This window comes from Jaculus jaculus, chromosome 1 (assembly GCF_020740685.1).
Source record: "Jaculus jaculus isolate mJacJac1 chromosome 1, mJacJac1.mat.Y.cur, whole genome shotgun sequence".
NCBI classification, from domain to species: domain Eukaryota; kingdom Metazoa; phylum Chordata; class Mammalia; order Rodentia; family Dipodidae; genus Jaculus; species Jaculus jaculus.
Genome location: NC_059102.1, coordinates 323,549,884 through 323,574,266, shown reverse-complemented (window position 1 = coordinate 323,574,266; position 24,383 = coordinate 323,549,884). Strand labels below are relative to the sequence as shown.

The window sequence follows — 24,383 nt, the reverse complement described above, 5'->3', positions numbered from 1 at the left end:
GCAAACAGCAGTTACATTTGTACACTTTTGATTGGCTATGGCCTAGATTTTACCATCCTTGGGTATGTTTAGATATGTTTTAGAGACTTTGCAAGAACTGACTCAGGCCCCTGGGTGGCTATCTTCCATGGACACATGTCAGGGTCATTATTGATTGTTTCCTGAAGTCTTGTCTGCCTCTCTGGGAAACTGAAACTTAGGCCTAGCTGTAAACTGGAGTAAATTTGATCCTCTCGTTCCCCCCTTGAGATAGCTTCCATCTCAAATCCTTAAGAGGGGTCTAGGGGTTGATATTGGGACTTTAATACCATAAGCTGAACGGTAGATATGTGTTTTTTGACAAACTTATGAGAATGTTAAGGATCTAGGGCCCACAGATGAGGGCAAGTAGCAACAGCAGCAGGGGCCCTGTCATCACTGAAGGGAGGGTAGTGAGCCAAGGGGACCAATTAAAAAAAGATTCATACCAGTTTTCAGATTTTTGCCTCTCTTTTTCTCTATCTTGTAATCTTTTCTGTATTCTGAAGGGTAACTTCGGCTATTGAAGATAAGGAAGTCTCAAGATGGGAGACAGACATTTCTAGCTCAGATAGATCAGCATCTATTGCTAGGCTTAGGGCCTTGTAATTTTTGTCTTGGAGAACTAGGGCCGAGGTGCCCATTCCGGTGGCCCCAGCAATGCAGAGTCCTAGCAGGCTAGGGACTAGGACTGCAGCGACTGCCACCCATTTTGATCTTCTGGTCGGGAAAGGGGAGAGTCGAGTCTCCATGTCTTCACCTGAATAACAAAGGGTCTTAGGAGTTAGCCGGACCAGCACACAGAATCCATCGGTGTGGTTGAGAGTTAAAGTATGAACACAAGGAGTCAACCCAGTAGAGCAGGCCCATCAGGAGTCACCTGGAGGGATGAGGTACAGCTCCTGATTTGGGGCCTTTTGGGTGGTGTGGCATAGGTGTCTATGAGTATGGGGGACAGGTTTTTGTCCCCTGTAATGTAGAGTCCATTCCCATCAACCAGTTCCAAAGTTAACCTCCCAACGCCCAGGTGGTTCCAGCAACAGGCCCCATTATCCTCAGAGGTGGTGTAGTTCCCAAGGATGGCTGTTCCCTTATAACAGGGGGGCTTGCATCTAAGCAGAGCCAGCAGTCATCAGTGAGCTCAGGCCTGGAGTTACTTATCACTTGATAGGTGGCCCAGAGTAAGTCCCAAGGACCGGATCGGGGTTGGGTGTCCTGACTTGGGGCAGGACTCCTGGATGGGATATAAGCCACCCTAGGTTTATTTGTTAGATTGTGCCTTTCAGTAGGCACGGCCTTCTGCTCCTGTGGTGACATTTTAATGGGTGGCAGGACCGGGTTGGAGCCTACTGGTACTTCAGGTCCGAATTTTGTCTTTTGAGTTAGGAGCTGGATAGTGAATAATATCCCCAAATCATTATTTGGTTTATAGAGCCATAGTCCCCATGTGTTTCTTACTCCCCAGTTGGTGGCTTTTTTACCTTTTGGGGAAACTTAAGTGATTGGATTACAGGTACTAGAAGCACATGGTCCACCAAGACTGTTTGAGTAGAGTTTGGACTGCAGTCCATATCCCCATCCTGGTGAGTCTGACCCTGGGCTCTGTTTAACTATAATGAGGTCATGCTTAACTGGGGGGCCCCAAGAGATAGTTCCTGTTGACTTGCAGCCCCAGCTTGCAACAAAGAACAATCCTCCCCACCACCATTTGGTTTTTTGAGACTTGGATCTCTTGTCTCCTGGGCAGACATAGGAGGGGGTGTGTTACACCATGTTGCGCCTGCTTGGGTGGTAGCAATTTGAAGTTCAGCATAGGTATCCCAATCCCCGTCAGTCAATGTGCACAAGTCAAATGTTATGTCAGGGAACCAAGTTCCAAGACAGGTGGAGTGGGGTGTGGAATTAATAATCATCCCTGTAGCCATGTGAGTAACCACCCATGTGAGGTTATATGGCTCATGAGGCTTAGGTCCGGTGAAGGCCAAACCTATAGCAGAGATCAAGATCAGGATTTGTAAAGTCTTAGCTTTAGTGGGTCCAGTGGGTGGGGCTGGATCTTCCATCCTTTTCCTCAGGAGGCCTCTCCCATCATCAGTGTTGCAACTGTTGAGTGGTCTGTCATCTCTCAGGTGTGATGTGGGAGTGATGTATCCAGGTTCTGACTCTGTCAAACTTCACGGCTATAGGCGTGGTCAAGATTACCGTGTGAGGGCCTTTCCAGCATGGCTCAAGAGTCTTGTGATTGTGTCTCTGAATCCAGACTTCATCACCTGGTTCAAAGCAATGGGGGCTGGGGGGGAGCTGACTCATAGATTTGGTGTATATCTGGCCAAATCTGTATTTGGAACTTATGGAGAGCTTATAGGGATTCCAGGGATTTCTCACAGTCAAATTCTACAGGGATCTCAGGTTGAAGGTTAGGCAGAAGGGGAGGGGGCCTCCAATACAGTATCTCAAAGGGAGTTATGCCTAGGGTATAGGGATTGTTTTTAGCCGTATGCAGGGCATAAGGAAGGAGGGCTACCCAGTCACTGCCAGTTTCTAGGGTTAATTTAGTTACGGTCTCCTTTAAGGTCTGATTTAATTCTCTCTACTTGATCTGCACTCTGGGGATGGTAGGCACAATGAAGTTTCCAGTCTGTCCCCACAATGTTAACAAGTGACTGTGTTACTTGAGATATGGAGGTCTGTTATCAGATCCCAACAATGAAGGCAGTCTATACCTGGGAATAATTTTTTCTAGCAGCTTCTTAGCCACTATGGTGGTTGTCTCTTTCTTGGTGGGGAATGCCTCCACCCAGCCTGAAAAGGTGTTTACAAGAACTAAAAGGTGCTTGTATCCATATAAACTGGGTTTGAAGCTGGGTGTGGTGGCACATGCCTTTAATCCCCAGCACTCAGGAGGCAGAAGGAGGAGGATTGCTGTGAGTTCGAGGCCATGCTGAGACTACATAGTGAATTCCAGGTCAGCTTGGACTAGAGTGAGACCCTACCTTGAAAAACAAAACAAAACAAAACAAAACAAAACAAAACAAAACAAAACAAAACAAAAATCCCAGTTTGACTTTGGAGTAATCTATTTTCCAGTTTGCACCTGGTCTCTGCCCACATAGCCAGTTTCCTGGGGCCTTTTACTGTACAGTTAAGGGATTTACTGTCTATACGTAGGGCAGTGGGAAATGCTCTCATTCACTAGGGCCCTAGGTAAAAAACTTTGTAGTTAGCATTTCTCAATTGCTCCTTAAGTTTCCTAAGACCCAGATGGGTATTTTGATAAATACCCTGATGAATGACTTGTTTAGCAAATTCTGAAGGGAAAATTATTTGGTCCTCAGCTGTATGGAGAGAGTCCTTGGCATTTGGTTAGGTCTTCCTTATCTTTTGAGCTGTAACTGGGGGTCAGAGGGAGCCCTGGTGGAACCATAGCCACCAAGGCTATGGCTGTGGAGTCTAGTGCAGCCTCCTTTGCAGCTTCATTGGCCAACTGAACAAGGGTTGGCTAGCTGGAGCCAGTGGCAGACTGAAGAATGCATCTTCAAGATCCAACACTGTATGGACATCCCACTCAGGTGGCAAGCCTGATTGGGCACTGTTGGGGTAGATGTCTTCTAGTCTTTTATTAACTTCCCTTAAGTCCTGCACAGGTCAGTAGTCATTGGAGTGGCGGAAGGGGGATGTTCCAGGCAGATTGGTAAGGAGCTAATATGCCTTATTCCCAGAGTCCATTTTTGTGAGGTGTTATCCCCACTTTTGCTTCCTGAGACATGAAGTACTGGCGGACTCGGGCCGGACTAGCGTCAGCTTTTAGTTGTACCAAAATTGAGACTTGATGTTTAGTTAGCCCCATCTGATTTCTTTCTGCCCAAACTCCTGGAATTTCCTCCCATAGTTTTTCCAAGTGTGTTTCCTTGTTGGCAGCTGGAGCTGGTGGGGCATAGAGTTTATATTCTTCCTCTAGAGACACAGTCAGAACATGTATGAGGTAATTTTTATTAAACACATGTATTCCCTCAGGGCTAAAATGGATTTGTGCCCCTATCTTGGTTAGGAGGTCTTGTCCCAGGAGTGTGTATGGGCACCTGGAGATGACCATAAATGATTGGGTCATCTGTCCCATTCCCAAGTACACCTTTCTTCAGGCAGTCCATGGGTATGGGTTAGTTCTACTGCCCCCCTGGACCCATGTTTTCTTGTTAAACAGGGGCCCCATAGGTTGTTTTAGGATGGAGTGTTGTGCTCCTGTATCGAATAGGAATTTTACAGGTTTCCCCCTCCACCTTTGTTTCCTAGGGCTCATGGAGGGGGTGTGAGCCCTGACACCCTCAGTCACTCAGTTGTTCTATCTTCAAAACTTTTGGTTTTTTTCTCCCTCTACTTTTTTGGGGCAGTCATTATTCCAGTGTCCTATTTCTTTGCAGTAAGAGCACTGGTCTCTTTGCAGACAGGGTTGTTCCTCTTTTTTTGAGGGGTTTGTTTTTCTTTCTCCCTTCTATCAGCTATCTCTCTTAATTCTTGGGAAGCAGATCTTTTACCCCTTGTAGCTGCCAGTAGTACTCTGGCTGTTTGCCTATTTTCTGGAGTCTCCCTGTTGTTGTAGACCTTTTTTTGCTATGGCTGTGAGCTCTGCCATTTGCTTACCTGCGAATCCACCCAGTCGTTGGAGCTTTCTGTGGATGTCTGGTTGACAAAAGCCATGTTCACAGCAGACTGATTTTCCTTCACTTCAGGGTCGAGGGGTAAGTCCACTTGGTCTCCAACAGTTACTCTAGGAAGGCCCTTGTTTGACCTGGCCTACTTTAGACAAATTTGTAGGCCTTCTGGTGGCCTCCTGGAAACCACCCATTAGAATCTGGCTGTAGACCTTCAGTTAGGGTCCCAATTTGGGTGAATCAAAGGAAAAGCCATGTCAGTGTTGGCCTGGACTGCCATGGGCTGCAGTTTGGCCCTGGAACCAACTTTTGGGATATCGTTAGCACCTGTTCTCATTCCTCGGTCGTGAAGAGCATCTGCAAAAGCTGTTGGCAATTGTCCCATGTGGGTTGGTGGTTAATCATTACAGAGTCTAATAGGTCTAGCAGGGAGGAGGATTTCTCTTGAGAACTTGGGATTTTGCATTTTCCAGTTACATAGGTCACTAGTGGCCAAAGGGATGTGGGCCATATACTGTTGGCCCTCCTGATCAGGGCTGCTGGTTGCTTGTTAAGGCAGTGCAATCATGGTAGAATCTGCCTGTCTCATAGTCTGGGCCCATGTGTGGGGTGGATTTATCATATTCCCTCTGTCCTCCCCTGGGTCTGGATTGGCAGCGACCACCTGTATGGATTTTGGTGCAGGAATAGGTACATAGGGAGGTGGGTAGAGGTTCTACTCGAGAATGAAGGGGGGTAGGACTGGCAGCCTGTGGTTTGTTGGTGGTCCTGACTCCTTAACCAACAGGATCTTTGGAGTCAGTGGCCAAAAGGGTTTCAGCTGGGAGCGGGGGGGTGTCCTCTCCACCAGATATTGCCAAACTGTGATGTATGGGACCTGGTCAGGATGCCCAGTATTCCCATATACAATACCTTTAACTTGGTAAATTGTGGGAAGGTGGAAGGTGCCTCCCTCTGGCCATCCCACATTGAAAACTGGCCATTCATTCCTGCAAAAGATGGTTAGTTTTCCCGGCTGTACTGTTAAACCCAGATTGTCTGCCAGGCCTCGGAAATCCTTGAAGTGTGACTGGACTAGGTCCAATGGGGTGGAACTGTCCCATGTTTTCTCACAAGAATGTAGAAAAGGATGAACAAGACACAAACACAGAAACAAACCTCCTGGGGAATGAAAAAGAAATAAAAACAATGCCGACAGGAGCCTATCTTGTAAATGGTCACTGTCTATCAAGACCAGAGTCAGAGTAGAGTTCTCTGGCTCCAACACATGGGGGTCCGGAGCATCCTCAGAACCCCCTGCCCTGGAGGTAATAATTGGCATGTCTGCCTGACCTTCATAGGCCTCCAGATTGTTTCCAGATACCAGATCTACCGGAAAAACAAGGAACAGAGCAGAAGAAAGACACACAGTACAGAGGGGCACTCAACTCACCTATTGGCAGAGAACCAATTGCTCCCCTAGAAATGCTCCACTATTCAGTGTGTGTGTGTGTGTGTGTGTGTGTGTCTCCAACAATCCTGGGACGAGTCCCCAAATGTAAGGGTTTGAGAATTGCTGAAGAAAGACCCCAGATTCAAATAGTATGTAAAAACAAAGAGCGTTTATTCTGCAGAATCAGCCAGCATGCGGGGGGGGGGGGGGGGGTCAATGAATCATACAAAATGGTGACCCTCAGAGGAGCACGCAGACCCCTTTTAAGCACAGCTAGGGGAATTTTAGAAGGGTTTGGTCATCATCTAATGTGATTGGCTAAGCAAGCAGCAGTTACATTTGTACACCTTTGATTGGCTGTAGACCAGATTTTACCATCCTTGGGTATGTTTAGACATGTTTTAGGGATTTTGCAGGAACTGACTCAGGCCCCTGGGTGGCTATCTTCCCTGGCCACATGTCAGGATCGCTGTTGATTAACAGCCCTTTGTTCGTGTTTTGTCCCAGAAGTCTTGCCTGCTTCTCTGGGAAACTGAAAGTTAGGCCTAGCTGTAAACTGGAGCAAATTTGATTCTCTCAGTATGTTTTTTAAAGATTTCTGTATATGTGTTCAGAATTGTATATAAATTGAAATGCCTGTGTATTGATTTTCAACACTTCAACAGTAAAGTCTCAATTATGAGATAAATTCTAGTTCTGGATGAATTCTTGACAGTCTTGGGACAGTCCCTGTCCAGAAGGATGTTCCTGCAGTCTGAAAACCCTATGTTGATCACGTTGCCTCAGAGACTACCACACTTTTCCTTATACTTTGCAAAGCTCTCATCTTCAACCTTAATTTTATTTATTTAATTTTTTTTTTTCAAGGTAGGGTCTCACTCTAGCTCAGGCTGACCTGGAATTCACTATGTAGTCTCAGGATGGCCTTGAACTCACGTCAATCCTCCTACCCCTGCCTCTCGAGTGCTGGGATTAAAGGCGTGCGCCACCATGCCCGGCTATTTAGTTAGTTTTAATTTACTTAATTTCATTTAATTAATTAATACTTCTTGGCTGACAAGAGATACAGAACCAAATAATTTGGGAACCAGAAGGAAACTTGATGTGAGTCATCCTCCTTTGCAGTGCTGGATGCATTCACACCATGCCTGGCTAACTCACCTGTAAGGTGCTCCATCCACACGTAGGTACTGGGAGCTGAGCATTTCCTGGGCATTGCACCTGACTCTTGAAAGAGTGGAATCTTCACAGCTAGATCAAAGCTGCCCTTCACTAGCTTCCATCCGGTGTTTCTTGTTTTAGCACCAGGGTGTACCTAAATAAGTTCCTTTTTCTAACAGACTGCTAGTTATTTCTGTTTTTGTTTGGAGGTCTGCATTTCGTATTGCTGTTTTTAAGAAATATGGTTTTGTTTTTAATTTGGAAATATTTTTCTTTTTTAAAAAATACATATTTTATTTATTTATTCATTTGAGAGGGAGAAAGACAGAGGAGCAGGGCAAGGAATGGCCATACCAGGACCTCCAGTCACTGCAAACAAACTCCAGACGCATGCACCCCCTTGTGCATCTGACTTATGTGGGTCCTGGGGAATCAAACTGAGGTCCTTTGGCTTTTCATTCAAATGCCTTAACTGCTAAGCCATCTCTCCAGCCCCTGGAATATTTTTAAGAGATAAAAACGTTTGCATAAAATGTCTGGAGGCCATGCACCTGATACCTCCTTTCCTCTCTGCCAGCTGTACAGGAGATTTTCTGCAGGGGATCCTTGCCCAGGGCAAGTGCTCTAAACTTTGCTCTGTGAGAAAAGTAGGAACCTCTGGTTGGTGTAATCAAGGACACCCCCACTTTTTCTCCCCCTGAGATTCAGTTATTTTTTTTTTTCCGGGCAGTGCCATGTTGGCCCCGCCTAGCTTTTTTTTTTTTTTTAACTTCACAATTAAAATTTGTTTATTAAGGCCGGGCGTGGTGGCGCATGCCTTTCATCCTAGCCCTCGGGAGGCAGAGGTAGGAGGATTGCCATGAGTTCAAGGCCACCCTAAGATTACATAGTGAATTCCAGGTTAGCCTGAGCTAGAGTGAGACTCTACCTCAAAAAACTAAAAAAAAAAAAAAAAAAATCTGTTTATTATTTGTTTATAATGACTGAATTTTTATATAGCCCATAGTATTAAATTTCTGTCACATGGCAAATGGTCACTAAATTATTCGATTACTCAGGATCATCTTGTTAACCATAATTCTGGGTTGGTGTGTTGTGGCTTCTGGTTTGGGATCTTTGGGAGGAAGATGGAGGCTGTTGGTACTGGCTTATGTTAATCACTGATGTTCTTAGGTGTCTTGATTCTGTTAATTATTTTTATAAAACAGCACAAAAACTTTGTATAATGGAGGGAAGTGTTATTTCCAGGCACCAGAAATGACCTCCTGGGGGAATAGGAAATGAGGGGAAATGTGAGGGGAACATCAGGGAAGACCTCCCGGGGACTCATGTGAGGGGAACATCAGGATTGGTTGCTCTTCCCAGATCGGCTCCTTACTAGGTACAACAGGTATCTTTTGGCAAATTGGGATTACTTTTATTTAGAGTCTGATGGTAGCTCTAATGGTTTCTCTCGTTTCCCCTATAACGCTTTTAATGTAAGCCAGGCCACAGAATCAGTTTTTTTACACTATTCATATTTTGAGTTTGTTGTAGACATGGATGCAGAGGCCAGAGTTAGAGAGATGGTCAAGATCTGCTCTCTTATTTGGTCTGTCCTTTTTGGGAAAGAGGAGTGAAGAGCACTATAAATTGTATTATAGCTGTCATTTTTAAAACATTTTCATGTGTTTTTAATTCTCCATTGAGTCTTGAGTGTCCCTAACAATAAGTGTTTGTGACCTTGGTTTTTTTTACATAATCTTGCAGGACTTATTGGTCTTTTTTTTTTTTTTTTCTGGCTTAAGTCATCCTCCCTTGTTGCAAATGTGTGTTTTATTTCATTTAAAAATATTTGTCTTATCATTTTTGTTGTTTTTTTAAACTCTAACTTTCCTTGGCTTTCTACTATTTTAAAAACATTTTATTTATTCATTCATTTGAGGGGGGGGGGAGAATGGTTACACCAGGGCCTCCAGCGACTGCATTCAAACTGCAGATGCACCTTGTGTGTCTGGTGTGATGTGGGTACTGGGAAATCACATATGGGTCCTTAGGCTTCTCAGGCAAGCACCTAAACTGCTGAGCCATCTCTCCAGCCCAGTTTTCTACTAGTCTTAAATTATTTTCATTTTATTGTTGTTCCTAGGTTTTGTTTTTGAAATACTGGGTTTTAAAAGCCAAGGTTCAAATTTGTAATCCTTCTACCTCTGCCTCTTGGGTCCTGTGATTGTAAGTGTGGACTACCCTGGAGTATAGCTCATTTACGTTCAGTTTTTCTTCTTTTACATGATTTATTTGGTGTGCTGTATGCACGGAGTGCATGTGGTGTCTGTGTGGTGTGTGTGTGTGTGTGTGGTACATGCACGTGTTTGCAGATGTACTCAAGCTACAGGAGAATGTAGAGTGCCCGCTATCACTCATCATGTGTCTCCTTTCTTCCTTCCGTCCCTCCCTCCCTCCCTCCTTCCTTCTTTCCTTTTTTCCTCCCTTCTTTCATTTTTTAAAATTTTTATTTATTTATTTAAGAGCAACAGACAGAGAAACAGGCAGATAGAGAGAGAGAATGGGCGTACCAGGGCTTGCAGCCACTGTGAATGGACTCCAGACACATGTGCCCTCTTATGCATCTGGCGAACGTGGGTCCAGGGGAATCAAGCCTCGAACTGGGGTCCTTAAGCTTCACAGGCAAGTGGTTAACTGCTAAGCCATCTCTCTAGCCCCCCTTCTTTCATTTTTTTATTTAGAGAGAATTGGTGTGCCAGGGCCTCGGCCACTGTAATCAGACTTGAGATGCTTTTGCAACCTGGTGGTCATGTGTGACCTTGTGCTTGCCTCACCTTTTATGTGTCTAGATCTGGATCCTTAGGCTTTTCAGGCAAGCGCCTTAACCACTATGCCATCTCTCCAGCTTGGAGCTGCCATGTTTTTAGTTAGTGAGCCTCAGTGATTCTTCAGTTTCTGCCCTCCATGTCCTGGGGTTACAGGCCTGTGTGGCCATGCCCAGCTTTCTACATGGGTGCTGGGGAATTGAACTTGGGCAGTCTCAGGCCCTCACACTTGCATGCTAAACACATGCAGTGCTCTCTTACCAACCCCATATGAATATTTAAATCTGTAAATATGTCTCCATGATTTTAGTTTTATTTCATATGTTGAGTATTTTTTAAGTTGTGTGTTTTCCCCATTATTTAGTTCAAATATATTTTCTAATCTCCAGTGTACGACTTTGTTCTGTAAGCTTACATTTCCATGTGTGTGAGACTTTATTGAGCATAAAATAATTCTAATTCTTCTTTGTTAGAAAAAATTTATCTGTATAATTTATTCTCTAGTGTTTTTGAGATTTCCTTTGTGTCGTGTTTTACATGGGTACTTTTCTTTAAGTCTATTTGTTTATTTATTTGAGAGGTAGGGAGGGCAGGAAAGAGGGAGAGAGAGAAGAGAATGGGCATGTCAGGGCCTCCAGCCATTGCAAATGAACCCAGACACATGTGCCACCTTGTACATCTGGCTTATGTGGGTACTGGGGAATGAAATCTGGGTCCTTTGGGTTTGCAGGCAAGTGCCTTAATCACTAAGCCATCTCTCTAGCCGTTGCATGGGTACTTTTAGTCAGTGGCAGTAGGTGCTTGAAAAAGATGTATGAATTCATGTAAGAGGCACAAGCAAATCAGAGAGCTATTTTATCCTTACCTGCTTGATGGACAAATTTCTATAAGAGAATTTATAACATCTTTCTATTGTAATATCTAACTGCTATGTGGTGCTTTTCTGGTTTCCAGACCCTGTTTTAAGGTCCTCCTATGTCTTAACTTATTATATATTGGTCATTTTTTTCCCTTGTAGGTCTATGACTTGTTCTTTATACATTTTGAGATGGATGTATTTATTATTAGATACATAACAGCTGGTGACTGGAGCCTTTCATCATTTCAGTTTGACTTTCTTTATCTCTAGTAATTCATTTAACTTTTCCTGATGCTGATATGGCCATGCAGGCTTATTTTCCCTAATGCTTGCCTGACATGTCCTTCTCATCCCATTTTGTATTTCTTTTTACTTGAAGAGGATCTCATAAACAATCCATGGGTGGATGGGACTTTTATCCAGTTGTATTTATAAGTGACAGTGTAATGTGATGGTGACTAGCAAAGCTTTAAGGCTAAATGGCATGGTCATGGTTTGTTGTCTGGGTATTGATGTTTGGAAGCCATCATTTCACAGTTGAGGGTGAGAAGCATCTTATTCCTTTTTAAAAATTATTTTTATTTATTTATTTATTTTTCCTTTTTTTTTTAAACTTAGACATAAGTTCTCCCCAGGTTTTACACCCCTCTTTTCACCTCTTTCCTTACAGATGTGAGGTACTTGATATAGTCAAGTCCTGATTTTATGTAGGATCCTGTTTTTCTCTTTTAGAATCACCTGTCATACTTCATGGTCTACATCTTTAGCTAACTTGTACTATAACATCTATCTTTTATCTCTTAAAATACATTGAAGAATTTCCAAAACATACTGGAATATTTCTGAAGTGAACATAATGAGATGTTTTATCTTATAGGGCAATTTCAAGCTTAGCGCAAGATGGAGATGTGCAGAATATTGTACTGTGCCTGGAATATAAGTAGACTTAGCATTATTTGTTCTTCATTGTCCTGGACTTTGTTAAGCATTTTGACCATCAATGTTTTGGGCTACCTTGAAGCTATCCATGGTCTTGTCTGTGTTAGAAATTATTTCTTTAAAAGTTTTTTTTTTTTTTTTTTAGTATTTACATTTACTTATTTGCAGAGAGAGAGGTGATGGGAATAGAGGGAAAGAAAAAGGAGAGAGAGAAAGAGAAAAAGAGAAAGAGAGAGAGGAGAGAAAGGGCATGCTAGGGCCTTTTGGCACTACAGACCAGCTCCAGATGCTTGTGACACTTTGTATGTCTGGCTTTACGTGGGGAATTGAACCTGGGCTGTCAGGCTTTGCAAAGCAAGCCCCTTTAACCATCTAGCCATTTCTCCAGCCATGTGTTGGTCATTATTCATGTTCATCAGATTTATTATTTAATTTTTTAATTCAGATTTTTGAAAATGTACACTTTTGGGCTGAAGAGATGGCTTTGTGGTTAATGTGCTTGCCCGTGAAGCCTAAGGACACCTGTTCAATCTACCTCCAGATCCCACATAAATCAGACTCAAAAGGGTGAGGCAAGTGCAAGGTTGCACATGCCTACTAGGTGGTGCTGGTGTCTGGAGTTCAATTTCAGTGGCTGAGGCCCTGGCACACAATTCTCTCTCCCCGCAAAATAAAAAAAATACACACTTGTTTATGCCCATAGATCACTGCAGCTCTCAGTTTTGGTCAGAGAAGCTTTTCTTTCTTTCTTTTTTTAAAAATTTTTAATTTTTTATTAACATTTTCCATGATTATAAAATAATATCCCATGGTAATTCCCTCCCTCCCCCTCCGACACTCTCCCCTCTGAAATTCCATTCTCCATCATGTTACCTCCCCATCACAATCATTGTACTTACATATATACAAAATCAACCTATTAAGTACCCTCCTCCCTTCCTTTCTCTTCCCTTTATATCTCATTTTTAACTTACTCTGCTACTAAGTATTTTCCTTCTCACACAGAAGTCTTTTTTTTTCTTTTAATAGTGTGAGTTACTGTAGAGACGTCATAACTGTTCAAAGTGCTAAGAGTAAGTGACTGTTGAGTTTTTTTTTAATATTTCTTGTTCATTTTTTATTTATTTATTTGAGAGCGACAGACATAGAGAGAAAGACAGATAGAGGGAGAGAGAGAGAATGGGCACGACAGGGCTTCCAGCCACTGCAAATGAACTCCAGACGTGTGCGCCCCCTTGTGCATCTGGCTAACATGGGACCTGGGGAACCGAGCCTCGAACCGGGGTCCTTAGGCTTCACAGGCAAGTGCTTAACCGCTAAGCCATCTCTCCAGCCCGACTGTTGAGTTTTTAACCCCTGAATGGAGCATTGACAGCACCCCCTTCAACTTCCAGAGAACACTGTGGAATGGGAAGGTTGGAAAGAATGTAAGATCCAGGGGAGAAAGAGGAGTGTTATGGAGTGCTGTCTTCTGGACTTGATATGGGCATCGCACTCATGAATGAACAGCTGCTGTGTCTCCCTGCACAAGGCCTGCTGCACAGGCATTGGGTCTGCCCATCAATACTCATCATAGGTGGGAGAGGTCCTCAAAAAGCCCCGCACGCTCCTCGGGAGCTATTGGCAGTTAATAGTTGCTGGAGGAAAGATAGACATTTTCTTCAGTAGTGTAGTCACCGGTATGTGGTCCTCCTCATGGTTCAGTAAATAACTCCCATGCTAATGCAAATAACTGTAATTAAATTAAGTAGCCCCACCAAAAGATATGAAAGTTGAAAGGTGCTGATTGGGAAGGGTAAGGTGTTCATGGTTCATCTGGAGGGGGGTGGGGTGAGTTTGGGGCAGGGTGTCAACAGTGATATTTGTCATGCACTATTATGTTCAGCAGGCTAGCTGGTTTGGGAGCTTCTGGAAAATTCTCCTGTCACCACCTCCTATATAGCAGCCAGGTGTAGGCCGTGGCTTCCAGCTTGGGGTGGGGTCTGGGGAGCTGATCTGAGGTACTTAAGTCTGCATGACAAGCGCTTCACACATCTCCCCAGCCCCCAAAATATAATTTTTTTGAGGTAGGGTCTCGCTGTAGCCCAGTCAGATCTGGAATTCTAATGAATTAATTCTAATGAATTAATGATAGTCTCAGGGGACCCTCAAACTCACAGAAATCCTACCTCTGCCTCCCGAGTGCTGGGATTAAAGGCGTGCGCCACCACGCCCGGCTCTCTATTTATACTTTCTTTCTTCAACCATACATATTTCTTATTCATTTCCTAACATGGGCATTCATTGTTCTTTAACAGGAAAGAAAAGCTGATGCGATGCTCTCAATGCCGTGTTGCCAAATACTGCAGTGCCAAGTGTCAGGTAAGAGCTCTGCTTTGTGTCAGTAGAAGCTTCCATTTCTCCACCTGTGAACTTGCTCTCCATGATATTTGTGGGTCTGTGTCTTTATCTTTTTTTTAAAAAAATTTTGATTTACTTTTACTTGCTATTTTTCTTTTTTTAGTTTTAAAATTTATATTTGTACAGTCAGATAGGACACATTAAGGAGGGAAGAGAGAGAATGAGAGAGGGAAGGAGGGAGAGAGGATAGGAGGAGAACGGGAGAGAAGAGAGAGAGCACACATGTATTGTATCTGCTAAGGCAAATATACCCTTCAAAGCCATATCCTTTGAGGTGGTTTGAATACGATATGTCTCCCATCGATTTATGTGTTTGAATACCTTAATCCCCAGTTGTGGTTCTGTTTGGGAAGCTATGGAACCTTTAGTCTTGCTGGAGGAAGTGTGTCACTGGGGGCAGGCCTTGAGGTGTTGCAGCTCAGCCATGCTTTCTGCTTGTGCTCTTTTCTCTCTCTCTCTCTCTCCCTCATTCTTTTGCTCTCTCTTTCTCTCCCTGCTGATGTGATAAGGTAATACCAGCTTTCCTGTCCTTGCCCCCTGTGTGATGGACTTTGCCTGTCAGAACTGTAAGCCAAAATAAACCCTTTCCTCCTATACAAGCTGCTTTGAGTTGGGTAGGTTGTTCCAGCAGGGAATAAGTAACTAATACACACCCAGTGTCCCTCTTCCTCCAACAAGGCGCAATCTCCTAATAGCCTGTGTAGCCAGGAACTCATTAGTGGATTGTTCCATTGATGAAAGCGGTTCCCTCATCATCTCATCACTTCCTAGTAGCTCTACAGGCTGGGGATCAAACCTTCAATACCTAGGCCTTTTGGGTACGTTTCAGTTTTGTCATTTGGGTATGTTTCAGTGACACCATTGTTAATTGTTTTGTGAAGACATGCTTGAAGATCTAAAGTCTATAAAGTCTATGCTTTTTTTTTTTTTTTTTTTTTTGGCTTGTTTTTTCAAGGTAGAGTCTCACTCTAGCCCAGGTTGACCTGGAATTCATTATGTAGTCTCAGGCTGGCCTCACACTCATGGTGATCTTCCTACCTCTGCCTCCTGAATGCTGGGATTAAAGGCGTGTGCCACCACGCCCAGCTGCTTTTTTTTTTTTTTTTAAAGGATATACTTTAGGGCTGGAGAGATGGCTTAGCAGTTAAGTGCTTGCCTGTGAAGCTTAAGGACCCCTGTTGGAGGCTTGATTTCCCAGAACCCCCACGTAAGCCAGATGTACAAGGGGAAACATACATCTGGAGTTTGTTTGCAGTGGCTGGAGGCCCTGGCGCACCCATTCTCTCTGTCTATCTGCCTCTTTCTTTCTTTGTCACTTTCAAATAAATAAATAAAAATAAACAAAAAATTTAAAGATAGACTTCATTCTAATAATGATTCTTCTGTGCCACGATTTTCTTTACTCTTCTTTCTTGCTTTTGGTTTTTTGAGGTAGGTCACTCTAGTCCAGGCTGACCTGGAATTCACTATGTAGTCTCAGGGTGGCCTCAAACTCACGGTGATATTCCTACCTCTGCCTCCCAAGTGCAGGGTTTAAAGGCGTGTGTTGATTTTCTTTTTTTTTTTTTTTTTTGTTCATTATTTATTTATTTATTTGAGAGCAACAGACACAGAGAGAAAGACAGATAGAGGGAGATGGAGAGAATGGGCGCGCCAGGGCTTCCAGCCACTGTAAACGAACTCCAGACACGTGCGCCCCCTTGTGCATCTGGCTAACGTGGGACCTGGGGAACCGAGCCTCGAACTGGGGTCCATAGGCTTCACAGGCAAGCGCTTAACCGCTAAGCCATCTCTCCAGCCCGATTTTCTTTTTTACTTTATTTAGAGAACTGTTTTCTATGACCTTGTGTATTCCAATGTAGGTAGACACTATAATAATAATTTTATCAATCATTAATGTTTATTTTTAAAAATGATTTTATTTATTTACTTTTGAGAGAATATGTCTGTGGTAATGTGTGTCAGGCTTTATGTGGGGACTGGCAAGTGCCTTTAGCCACTGAACAATCTCTCCAGCCCTAATTAATGTTTAAAATTTTCCTCCAAATTTGGTATTGCTAATAATATATCCAACATTATTTTGTACATTTTGGCATACTTCTAAAACTTAACTGTAGGATAAATTCCTAATCATATTTTTTTAGTGAAAGGATATATGCAGCTTGAATTTTTAAGATAATATCAAATTGTCTTCCTAAAGATTAAATTAATTTATAATGGATATGGTTGTTAATCTTTGAAATTCTTTAAAGGATGTATAATTAACATTCAACATGACCTTTTCTTCAAATTTTTTGATTAATCATTTAATAAGAAATATAATTATGCTCTAATGAACTATATCATTAAAAAATCTAATTGGATGTTTGTGTCTGAGTCACTTATACCCCCATTCTTATTTTGCAGTGTGTGTGTGTGTGTGTGTGTGTGTGTGTATGTGCGTGTTCATGCATATGCATATTTGCTTGTGTTTGCTTGCACAAATACCCATGTAGAGTTCCTTCCCTCTTTCTTTTAAATCTGGGCCATGCTTCTCTGAGGGATTTTTTTAAAATCTTACTTTCTCCTTGGAGAAACTAGTTTTTCAGAATGAAAAAAAAAATAGAGAGAGAGAGAAAGTCAAAATATGAAAACATCAGGGGATTCAGGTGCTAATGTTGATCCTGCCATTTTATAGTTAAATTATCTCAGGGAAACCAAAAACACAGCACTCAGTTTATAAATTTGTGCTGATTGTAAAAACTAGTATTTGTTAGATATCTGTTATATGCTTGGGACTATTTTCTTCTACAAAAATCTGTGTGAATTCGGCACTGCTACTGAGCTCACTGTGCTACTAAGGAAACTGGTTAGATCATAAGTAACTCGTCAAATATTTTTTTAACAGGAAGTCCAAGCTCTAAGCAGTCCAAATTAAGATTTATATTTATCTTCTAAACCCAGTGTTTCTTCTTATGATAATTAGTTGATTAGGTTTACTTTTCTCTTGTTCGCTGTATTCTTCTTTATTTCCTGGGTACTTATATATTTACTTACTGTGGGGCTCGGAATTTGGTAATAGGGTGTTGTGCATGCCTGGCAAGCACTTCTCTACATATGCTCCAAGCCCTGTTTTGTTTTCTTGATAGGTTGCACTCTATTTCCAGCAAACACACACATACACACACACACACACACACACACACACACACACACACACACACACACAATTTAAGAACAGAAATTGAAAAAAAGTTACGATTTTCCTATTGGACATAAGATATCAAATATTAAAAATAACTGAATTACTTTGATCTCATTTTAAAAATTATAGGAGATGGAGAGATGGTTTAGCAGTTAAGGCACATGCTTGTGAAGCCTAAGGACCTAGGTTTGATTCTCCGGGTCCCACGTAAGCCAGATGCATATGGTGGCGCATGCGTCTAGGGTTCATTTGCAAGGCTAGAGCCTCTGGTATACCCATTTTCTCTCTCTCTCTTTTCTTCTCTCTGTCTCTAGTAAATAAATAAAAATAAATCTTAAAAAAATTACATACTCTGTGAAAGTGAGGTCTCAGATTTGTGTAGGATCACTATTAGCAACAACTATAACAAAAAGCAAAAAAGGGTGGGGGGGACAAACAGTTTTTTCTACAGAATAAATTCTTGGAAGTCTATTTTAGGGTGATACTTCAGTTGTTTTACTCACAAGAGACCGGATGGTATGTTTCCCTGAATGTTCAATCTGGCAGAATGCACATGGAAGTGTTGACTCAGAGTGTTTGACACACATCTTTTAGAGAACTTCCTTTCTAATCTCAATGGTTTAAACATTTGCTGTTATTTTACACTATTTTTATGAATATTTTTTTCTCCAAGGCTACTTTCTCCTTTTGTAAAACATATAAAAAAGGGGGGAAAAAAGTCATTATCTGATTAGAATGCGCAGAGGGAGTTTGGCAAAGTGAGTATGTCATTTTGATTCATGGTAGTGTATTTCTTTTTACTACATATATTAGCTGTTCTCTGTGACATCAATAATAATGTCATTGTTAGATATACTGTGCAAGCTATCGGGAAAATAGCTAGTCGGAAGAAATAATTACTAGCAGCTAGAATAAGGGCTTGTTTGTATATGTTGCAGGCAGGTTGTGGTGGGAACCACAAATGGGCCGGACATACGTGTTTAGTGTGCTCTGCTTATCTCAACCTTACGGTACTACACTAAGCATTGTCATTATTGTGAATTCCTACAAACCAGCACAAAATCAGCCTGACAGACTGAACTATGAAAACTGTGAACAGGAGACAAAAGTAAGTAGAATAGAAATTAATATGGAGATTGTGAATCTGTTATATAAAACCTATAATATGACTACCTCAGGGTGCCGTGGCTTTGGTTCACAAGGTTGGCCTTTGATGTGTACGGCTGTGGTGTCAATGAGTTGTGTGAGAGCGGGCTCGGCAGCATTATGTCCCTTGTGGTCATTATGTCCCTTGTGGTCATTATGTCCCTTGTGTTCATAGGATTATTGCCATCAGTAGTCACATTTCATTTGTAAACTCACAGCGATCCTCCTATCTCTGCCTCCTGAGCACTGGAATTAAAGGTGTGTGCCACCATGCCTGGCCATGGGCATATTTTCTTTTTAATTTAATTTATTTATTATAGGGAGGGAGGGAGGGAGGGAGGGAAGGAGGGAGGGTTAGAGAGAGAGAGGGAGAGAGAGAGAGAATGGGCACGCCAGGGCCTCCAGACACTGCAAACCAACTCCAGACACATATGCCATCATGTGTATCTGGCTTACATGGGACCTGGAGAATTGAACCTGGGTCCTTAGGCTTCACAGGTCTGTGCCTTAACCGTTAAGCCATCTCTCCAACCCCATGGACATACTTTCATTAGACATGTAACACAATATGCAATCATGAAGAGTAAAAATTAAGGTTTTTTTTTTCCAATATCCCCTCTTTACTTCTATTTTGCTAGAGATAATCTCTGTTTCTTTTCTTAAAAATACATTTATTGATTTATTTGTAGGCGTCAGAGGGGAGAGAATGAGAATATGAATGGGTGTGCAGTGCCTTTAGCTGTTGCAAATGAACTCTAGACACATATACCACTTTGTGCAGCTGGCATTATGTACTTACTGGGGAATCAAACTTGGTTTGTTGGGCTCTGCAGGCAAGTGCCTTAACTGCTAAACTGTCTTTCCAACCCTCTCGGTTTCTTTTTGTAAACAGAGAATATATGTACAAATCTTACTCCTTGCTTCGTGTATTGTCAGTCTACCTATCTTTTTATGCATCCATCCATCCACCCGTCCGTCCATCTATTGCTGTGTATGGTTCTGTTTCTTATACTGACAGGAAATTTGTTATCAGTGACTTTGAATTCCTGCTCATAACCTATGAGATATTAATCACTAATTTCATATCAGGGAACTAGTTTCACTTCCATATTTGTGTAATTGAGCATAACATGATTCTGAGACTGAAGAGAAAGAGCTGGCTAAGTTTTCTTATTAAAGAACAAGTTCAGAATGAAAACTGGCAAAAATGTAGATAGCCAAATAAACTCACCAGGAATTATTTTACCTTTTCTGAATTTGACTTAACTTATATTTATATTCCTAATTAAACTAATTGCTGACCAAAGTATGTAACTAGGTTATGAATCAAATTGCAGGTTATATTCTTTTTATAAACTTTAAAAATATATTTTATTTTAGTTTATTTATTTACTTATGAGAGACACTAGTATGATATTCTGGCAAAGAACCTGGCTACATTTGCCCATGACCTGAGAACTTGAACAAAGTTGAATTTAAATATAATGGACTAGTGTGTTTGTTGGAGGACAATACAGAGCAAAAAGGTGTAAAGTTTGGCACAGAAAGTGCAGTGGGGTTTTTGCCCAAGTCTAGAGATTACATTTGCAGTTATTTAAGTGTTTACTTTCATCGAGGACGATCAAGTTCTTCTGCGTTGGACCAGTAGTAGGAATGGGAGTCTTTTGGAAAGCAGACAGCTGAAGAAAGAATGCTGAGCGAGTTTCCTGCTTCTCAACATCCAACTTCATCCCCATGGATAAACAAATGTGCCAGCATTGCTTATGTGGTACTAGTTTTGAAAATGCAGGAAATAGAGGGCCATTGGATTGCAACACCGTTATGGAGGTGGCCTATAAGGCTAGGAAATTTGAAGGATGAGTATGAAAGCCATGTGGGGATATGGCATGCAGTAAACTTTTTAAAAAAAGTTTGTTTATTTCAGCAAGTGTGAGAGAGAGACAGAGAGAAAAGGAGGGAGGGAGAGAGAGAGAGGGAGAGAGAGAGGGAGAGAATGAGTGCGCCAGGGCCTTCAGCCACTGCAAACGAGCTCCAGACACATGTGCCATCTTTGTGCATCTAGCTTACATGGGTCCTGGGGAATCGAACCAAGGTCCTTTGGCTTTGCAGGCAAATGCCTTAGCTGTTCAGCCATCTCTCCAGCCCGCATGCAGTCAACTTTTAAAGTGATGACTGGGCTGGGCATTTGTTTTGAAAGCAGGAACTTCTGATTTTGACCTCCAGAACCCAAGTTAAAAAGAAAAAAAGCTGGGTGTGTTGTAACGCTTTCAATCCCAGTGCTTGGGAGAAGAGACAGGACGCTCCCTGGAGTTTAGTGGCTAGCCAGTAGAGCTTACATGGTGAGCTCCAGACAAAAGTGAGAACTTATCTCAAAACAAAAGCAGAAAATGTCTGAGATCAATGATACGTGAAGTTGTCCTCTGGCCTCCACATGCACATGCACACATGTGCACACACACACACACACACACACTGATAAGTCTACTTCTGTCATGACCTCCAGCATGCTGTAAGGAGTGTGTGTATGTGTGTGTGTGTGTGTGTGTGTGTGTGTGTGTGTGTGTGTAGCTTCCTTAAGTTAGGTTCTCACTCTAGCCCAGGCTGATGTGGAGCTCACTCTGTAGTTGGCCTTGAACTCACGGTGATCCTCCTACTTCTGCCTCCTGAGTGCTGAGATTAAAGACATGCACCACCATGTCCAGGTAAGGAGGTTTTAATGCAGGTGGTTTTTTTTTGTTGTGTGTGTGATTTTTCGAGGTCGGGTCTCACTCTAGCCCAGGCTGACCTGGAATTCACTATGGAGTCTCACGGTGGCCTCGAACTCATGGCAATCCTCCTACCTCTGCCTCCTGAGTGCTGGGATTAAAGGTGTGCGTCACCACGCCCAACATGCACTATTTTTTTTTTATTTATTAATTTATTTGAGAGAGAGAGAGAGAGACAGAGGGAGAGAGAAAGAGAGAGAGATAATGGGCATGTCAGGGCATCCAGCCACTGTAAACAAACTCCAGATGCATGCGCCCCTTTGTGCATCTGGCTTATGTAGGTCCTGGGGAATTGAACCTAGGTCCTTTGGCTTTGCAAGCAAATGGCTTAACTGCTAAGCCATCTTGCCATCCCTATGTAGTATTTAAAAATATATATTTTTTCATTTTATTTTTACTTTTACTTTTTTATTGAGAGAGAGAGAGAGAGAGAGAGAGAGAGAGAGAGAGAGAGAGAGAATATGGGTGCACCAGGGCCTACAGCTACTGCAAATGAACTCTAGATGCATGTGCATGTGGCTTATGTGGGTTCTGGGGAGTTGAACCTGGGTCCTTAGGCCTCACAGGCAAGCGCTTTAACCACAAAGCCATCTCTCCAGCCTCTTATGCAGTATTTTATTTTATTTTTAAATTTTACAGGTTTTAATTGGATTATTTATCTTTTTTTAAGTTTTTTTTAAAAATATTTTTATTAGCATTTCCCATGATTATAAAAAAATATCCCACGGAAATTCCCTCCCTCCCCACTTTCCCCTTTGAAATTCCATTCTCCATCATATGACCTCCCCATCTCAATCATTATGCAGTATTTTAATCACTATGTAGAATTCAACCATAGCTTTAGACAACCTTCCAGTGTTTTACCCCCAGATTACATCTTTTCAGATGTTCATGCCTGTGACAAACTATAATGCAATATTAGACTTTTGAAACATAAAGGAGAAGGTATTACTTATTTGCTACCAAGTAGACTGGAAATGATAAAAATTTTCTTTCCTAGCCGGGCGTGGTGATGCATGCCTTTAATCCCAGCCCTCGGGAGGCAGAGGAAGGAGGATCACCAAGAGTTCGAAGCCACCCTGAGGTTACATAGTGAATTCCAGGTCAGCCTGAGCTAGAGTGAGACCCTACCTCGAAAAACCAAAAAAAAAAAAAAAAAAAAAAAATTTTTTTTTTCTTCCCCACAAATTGCATGATAACTTATTTATTTTAGGTCTACCCAGAAGAACCCTGGACTGTGAGTGGACTAATGAATATGTATGAGTGCATGGAAAATGTTCAGTTGCTGGAGTTATGTGCAAATATTGATTAAGCTGATTCAAAACAACTCACTTCCTGTTGTACCTACTTTAAGACCGTTTCTTCTTTCCTAATATCCCTGTCTCAAAAAAGAAACTCTTAGATTGGTTTAAAGAGTATTGGGAAACTTGGGGATGGTCTTAGTTTCAAATAATTGATGGTAAGATGTAGTAAATTTTATCTTATAAATAGTTCTTATCTTAGAATAAATGATAAGATCTAGAACATCTCTTACAAATGCAGTGCATAAATTAAAGAAAAAAAATCCCTGATGAATTTCTTATTTTGGTTTTGTGAGCTTAATGTCACTGTAGCCCAGGCTGGCTTTGAAATTACTATGTTCTTTCTGCCTCCGCCTTCTGCCTGTTGAGATTATGAGCCACCATCCTGTCTTCTGAGGAATCTAAATTGAAAATAAATTTCATGGGGTGGAGTGATGTCTCAGTGGGTAAAACACTAGGTGTGTAAGCCTGAGAGCTTGAGTCCAGATCTCTGGTACCCGTCCTTCCTGGGCTTGGTGGTGGGTGCCTGTCATCTCAGCTTTGGGGACCTGGAGATAGGGTCCCTGAGGCCAGCAGCCTAACTAGATTAGCCATCTTGGTGAGCTGTGGGTTCACTGAGAGACCCTATATCTCAAAAAATAAGGTTGGGTAGGGGTGCGGAGGTGACTCAGTGGTAGAAGGCTGCTGCTGCAGTCAGGTTTGCATTGCTGGTAGAAATCACCCAACCAAGAGCAGCTTGTGGGGAAAAAAAGGTTTATTTTGGCTTACAGTCTCGAGGGGAAACTCCATGATGGCAGGGAAAATGATGACATGAGCAGAGGGTGGACATCACCCCCTGGCCACCATAAGGTGGACAACAGCAACAGGAGAGTATGCCAAATGCTGGCAAGGGGAAACTGGCTATAACACCCATAAGCCGGCCCCTAGCAATACACCGCCTCCAGGAGGCATTAATTCCCAAATCTCCATCAGCTGGGAACCTAGCATTCAGAACACCTACGTTTATAGGGGACACCTGAATCAAACCATCACAGCTACTGTCTTGGGTCGATAGACTCTGTATTAGGTCCTTGGGCATCTGTTTCAATGAACATATATTTATGTATGGGACTGTTCTTGGTCTGAGGACTTTAGCTCTTCTCAGACCTTTCTCCTTTCATGGATAATACAGTCTAAATAGTACAAATGTTACTAAGGAGAAAGAACATTAAGACTGTAACAAAATGAGACTTGTTTTGCTATGGACATGCTCAGACGTGACTAGACTGGAGGACATATTTATATGCTCACACACGGCCACAGGCGCTGTGAGAAGAGAGGCAGATGCACATTAGAAGATGTGTTGGGTTGGTAATATCAGTCATGACAGCTGCTGTTTCCTTCAATGATAGGACTCTATCAATATTGAAACACTTTAGTAGAATCCCTAAAACCTCTTGTTTTTCAAAAAGGAGGTGCCATTTATGATGTGTAAAAATAAGCCAAAGGCTCAGGCAATTATAAACAAATTTTTACATACGTAGCATAGCTAGCAGGACATGTAAAACTTGCATTGGATTTGAAAGCAGTTTTTATTGTATGGAACCACTCTCTGCAGGATGTCTGTGATCTCATTTTCTGCTCATTAAGTGCCTATCATGTATTTCAGGCCTTGCGACAAAAATACCCGCATTAATTTCTAAAACAACCTTCAATATTAGTATTAACCTCATTGGGAAG

At 42.2% G+C, this 24,383-nt stretch overlaps 1 protein-coding gene across 1 annotated transcript in view; it reads left to right on the top strand.

Annotated features, from left to right (window-relative positions):
* The window catches only part of Smyd3 (SET and MYND domain containing 3), a 619,144-nt gene that overhangs the window by 32,029 nt on the left and 562,732 nt on the right, over positions 1–24,383 (top strand). The window contains exon 2 of the mRNA XM_045141721.1: positions 14,166–14,229. Coding sequence (XP_044997656.1) covers positions 14,179–14,229 — 51 coding nt within the window. The 5' untranslated portion in view covers positions 14,166–14,178. The remainder of the gene's footprint in view (positions 1–14,165; positions 14,230–24,383) is intronic.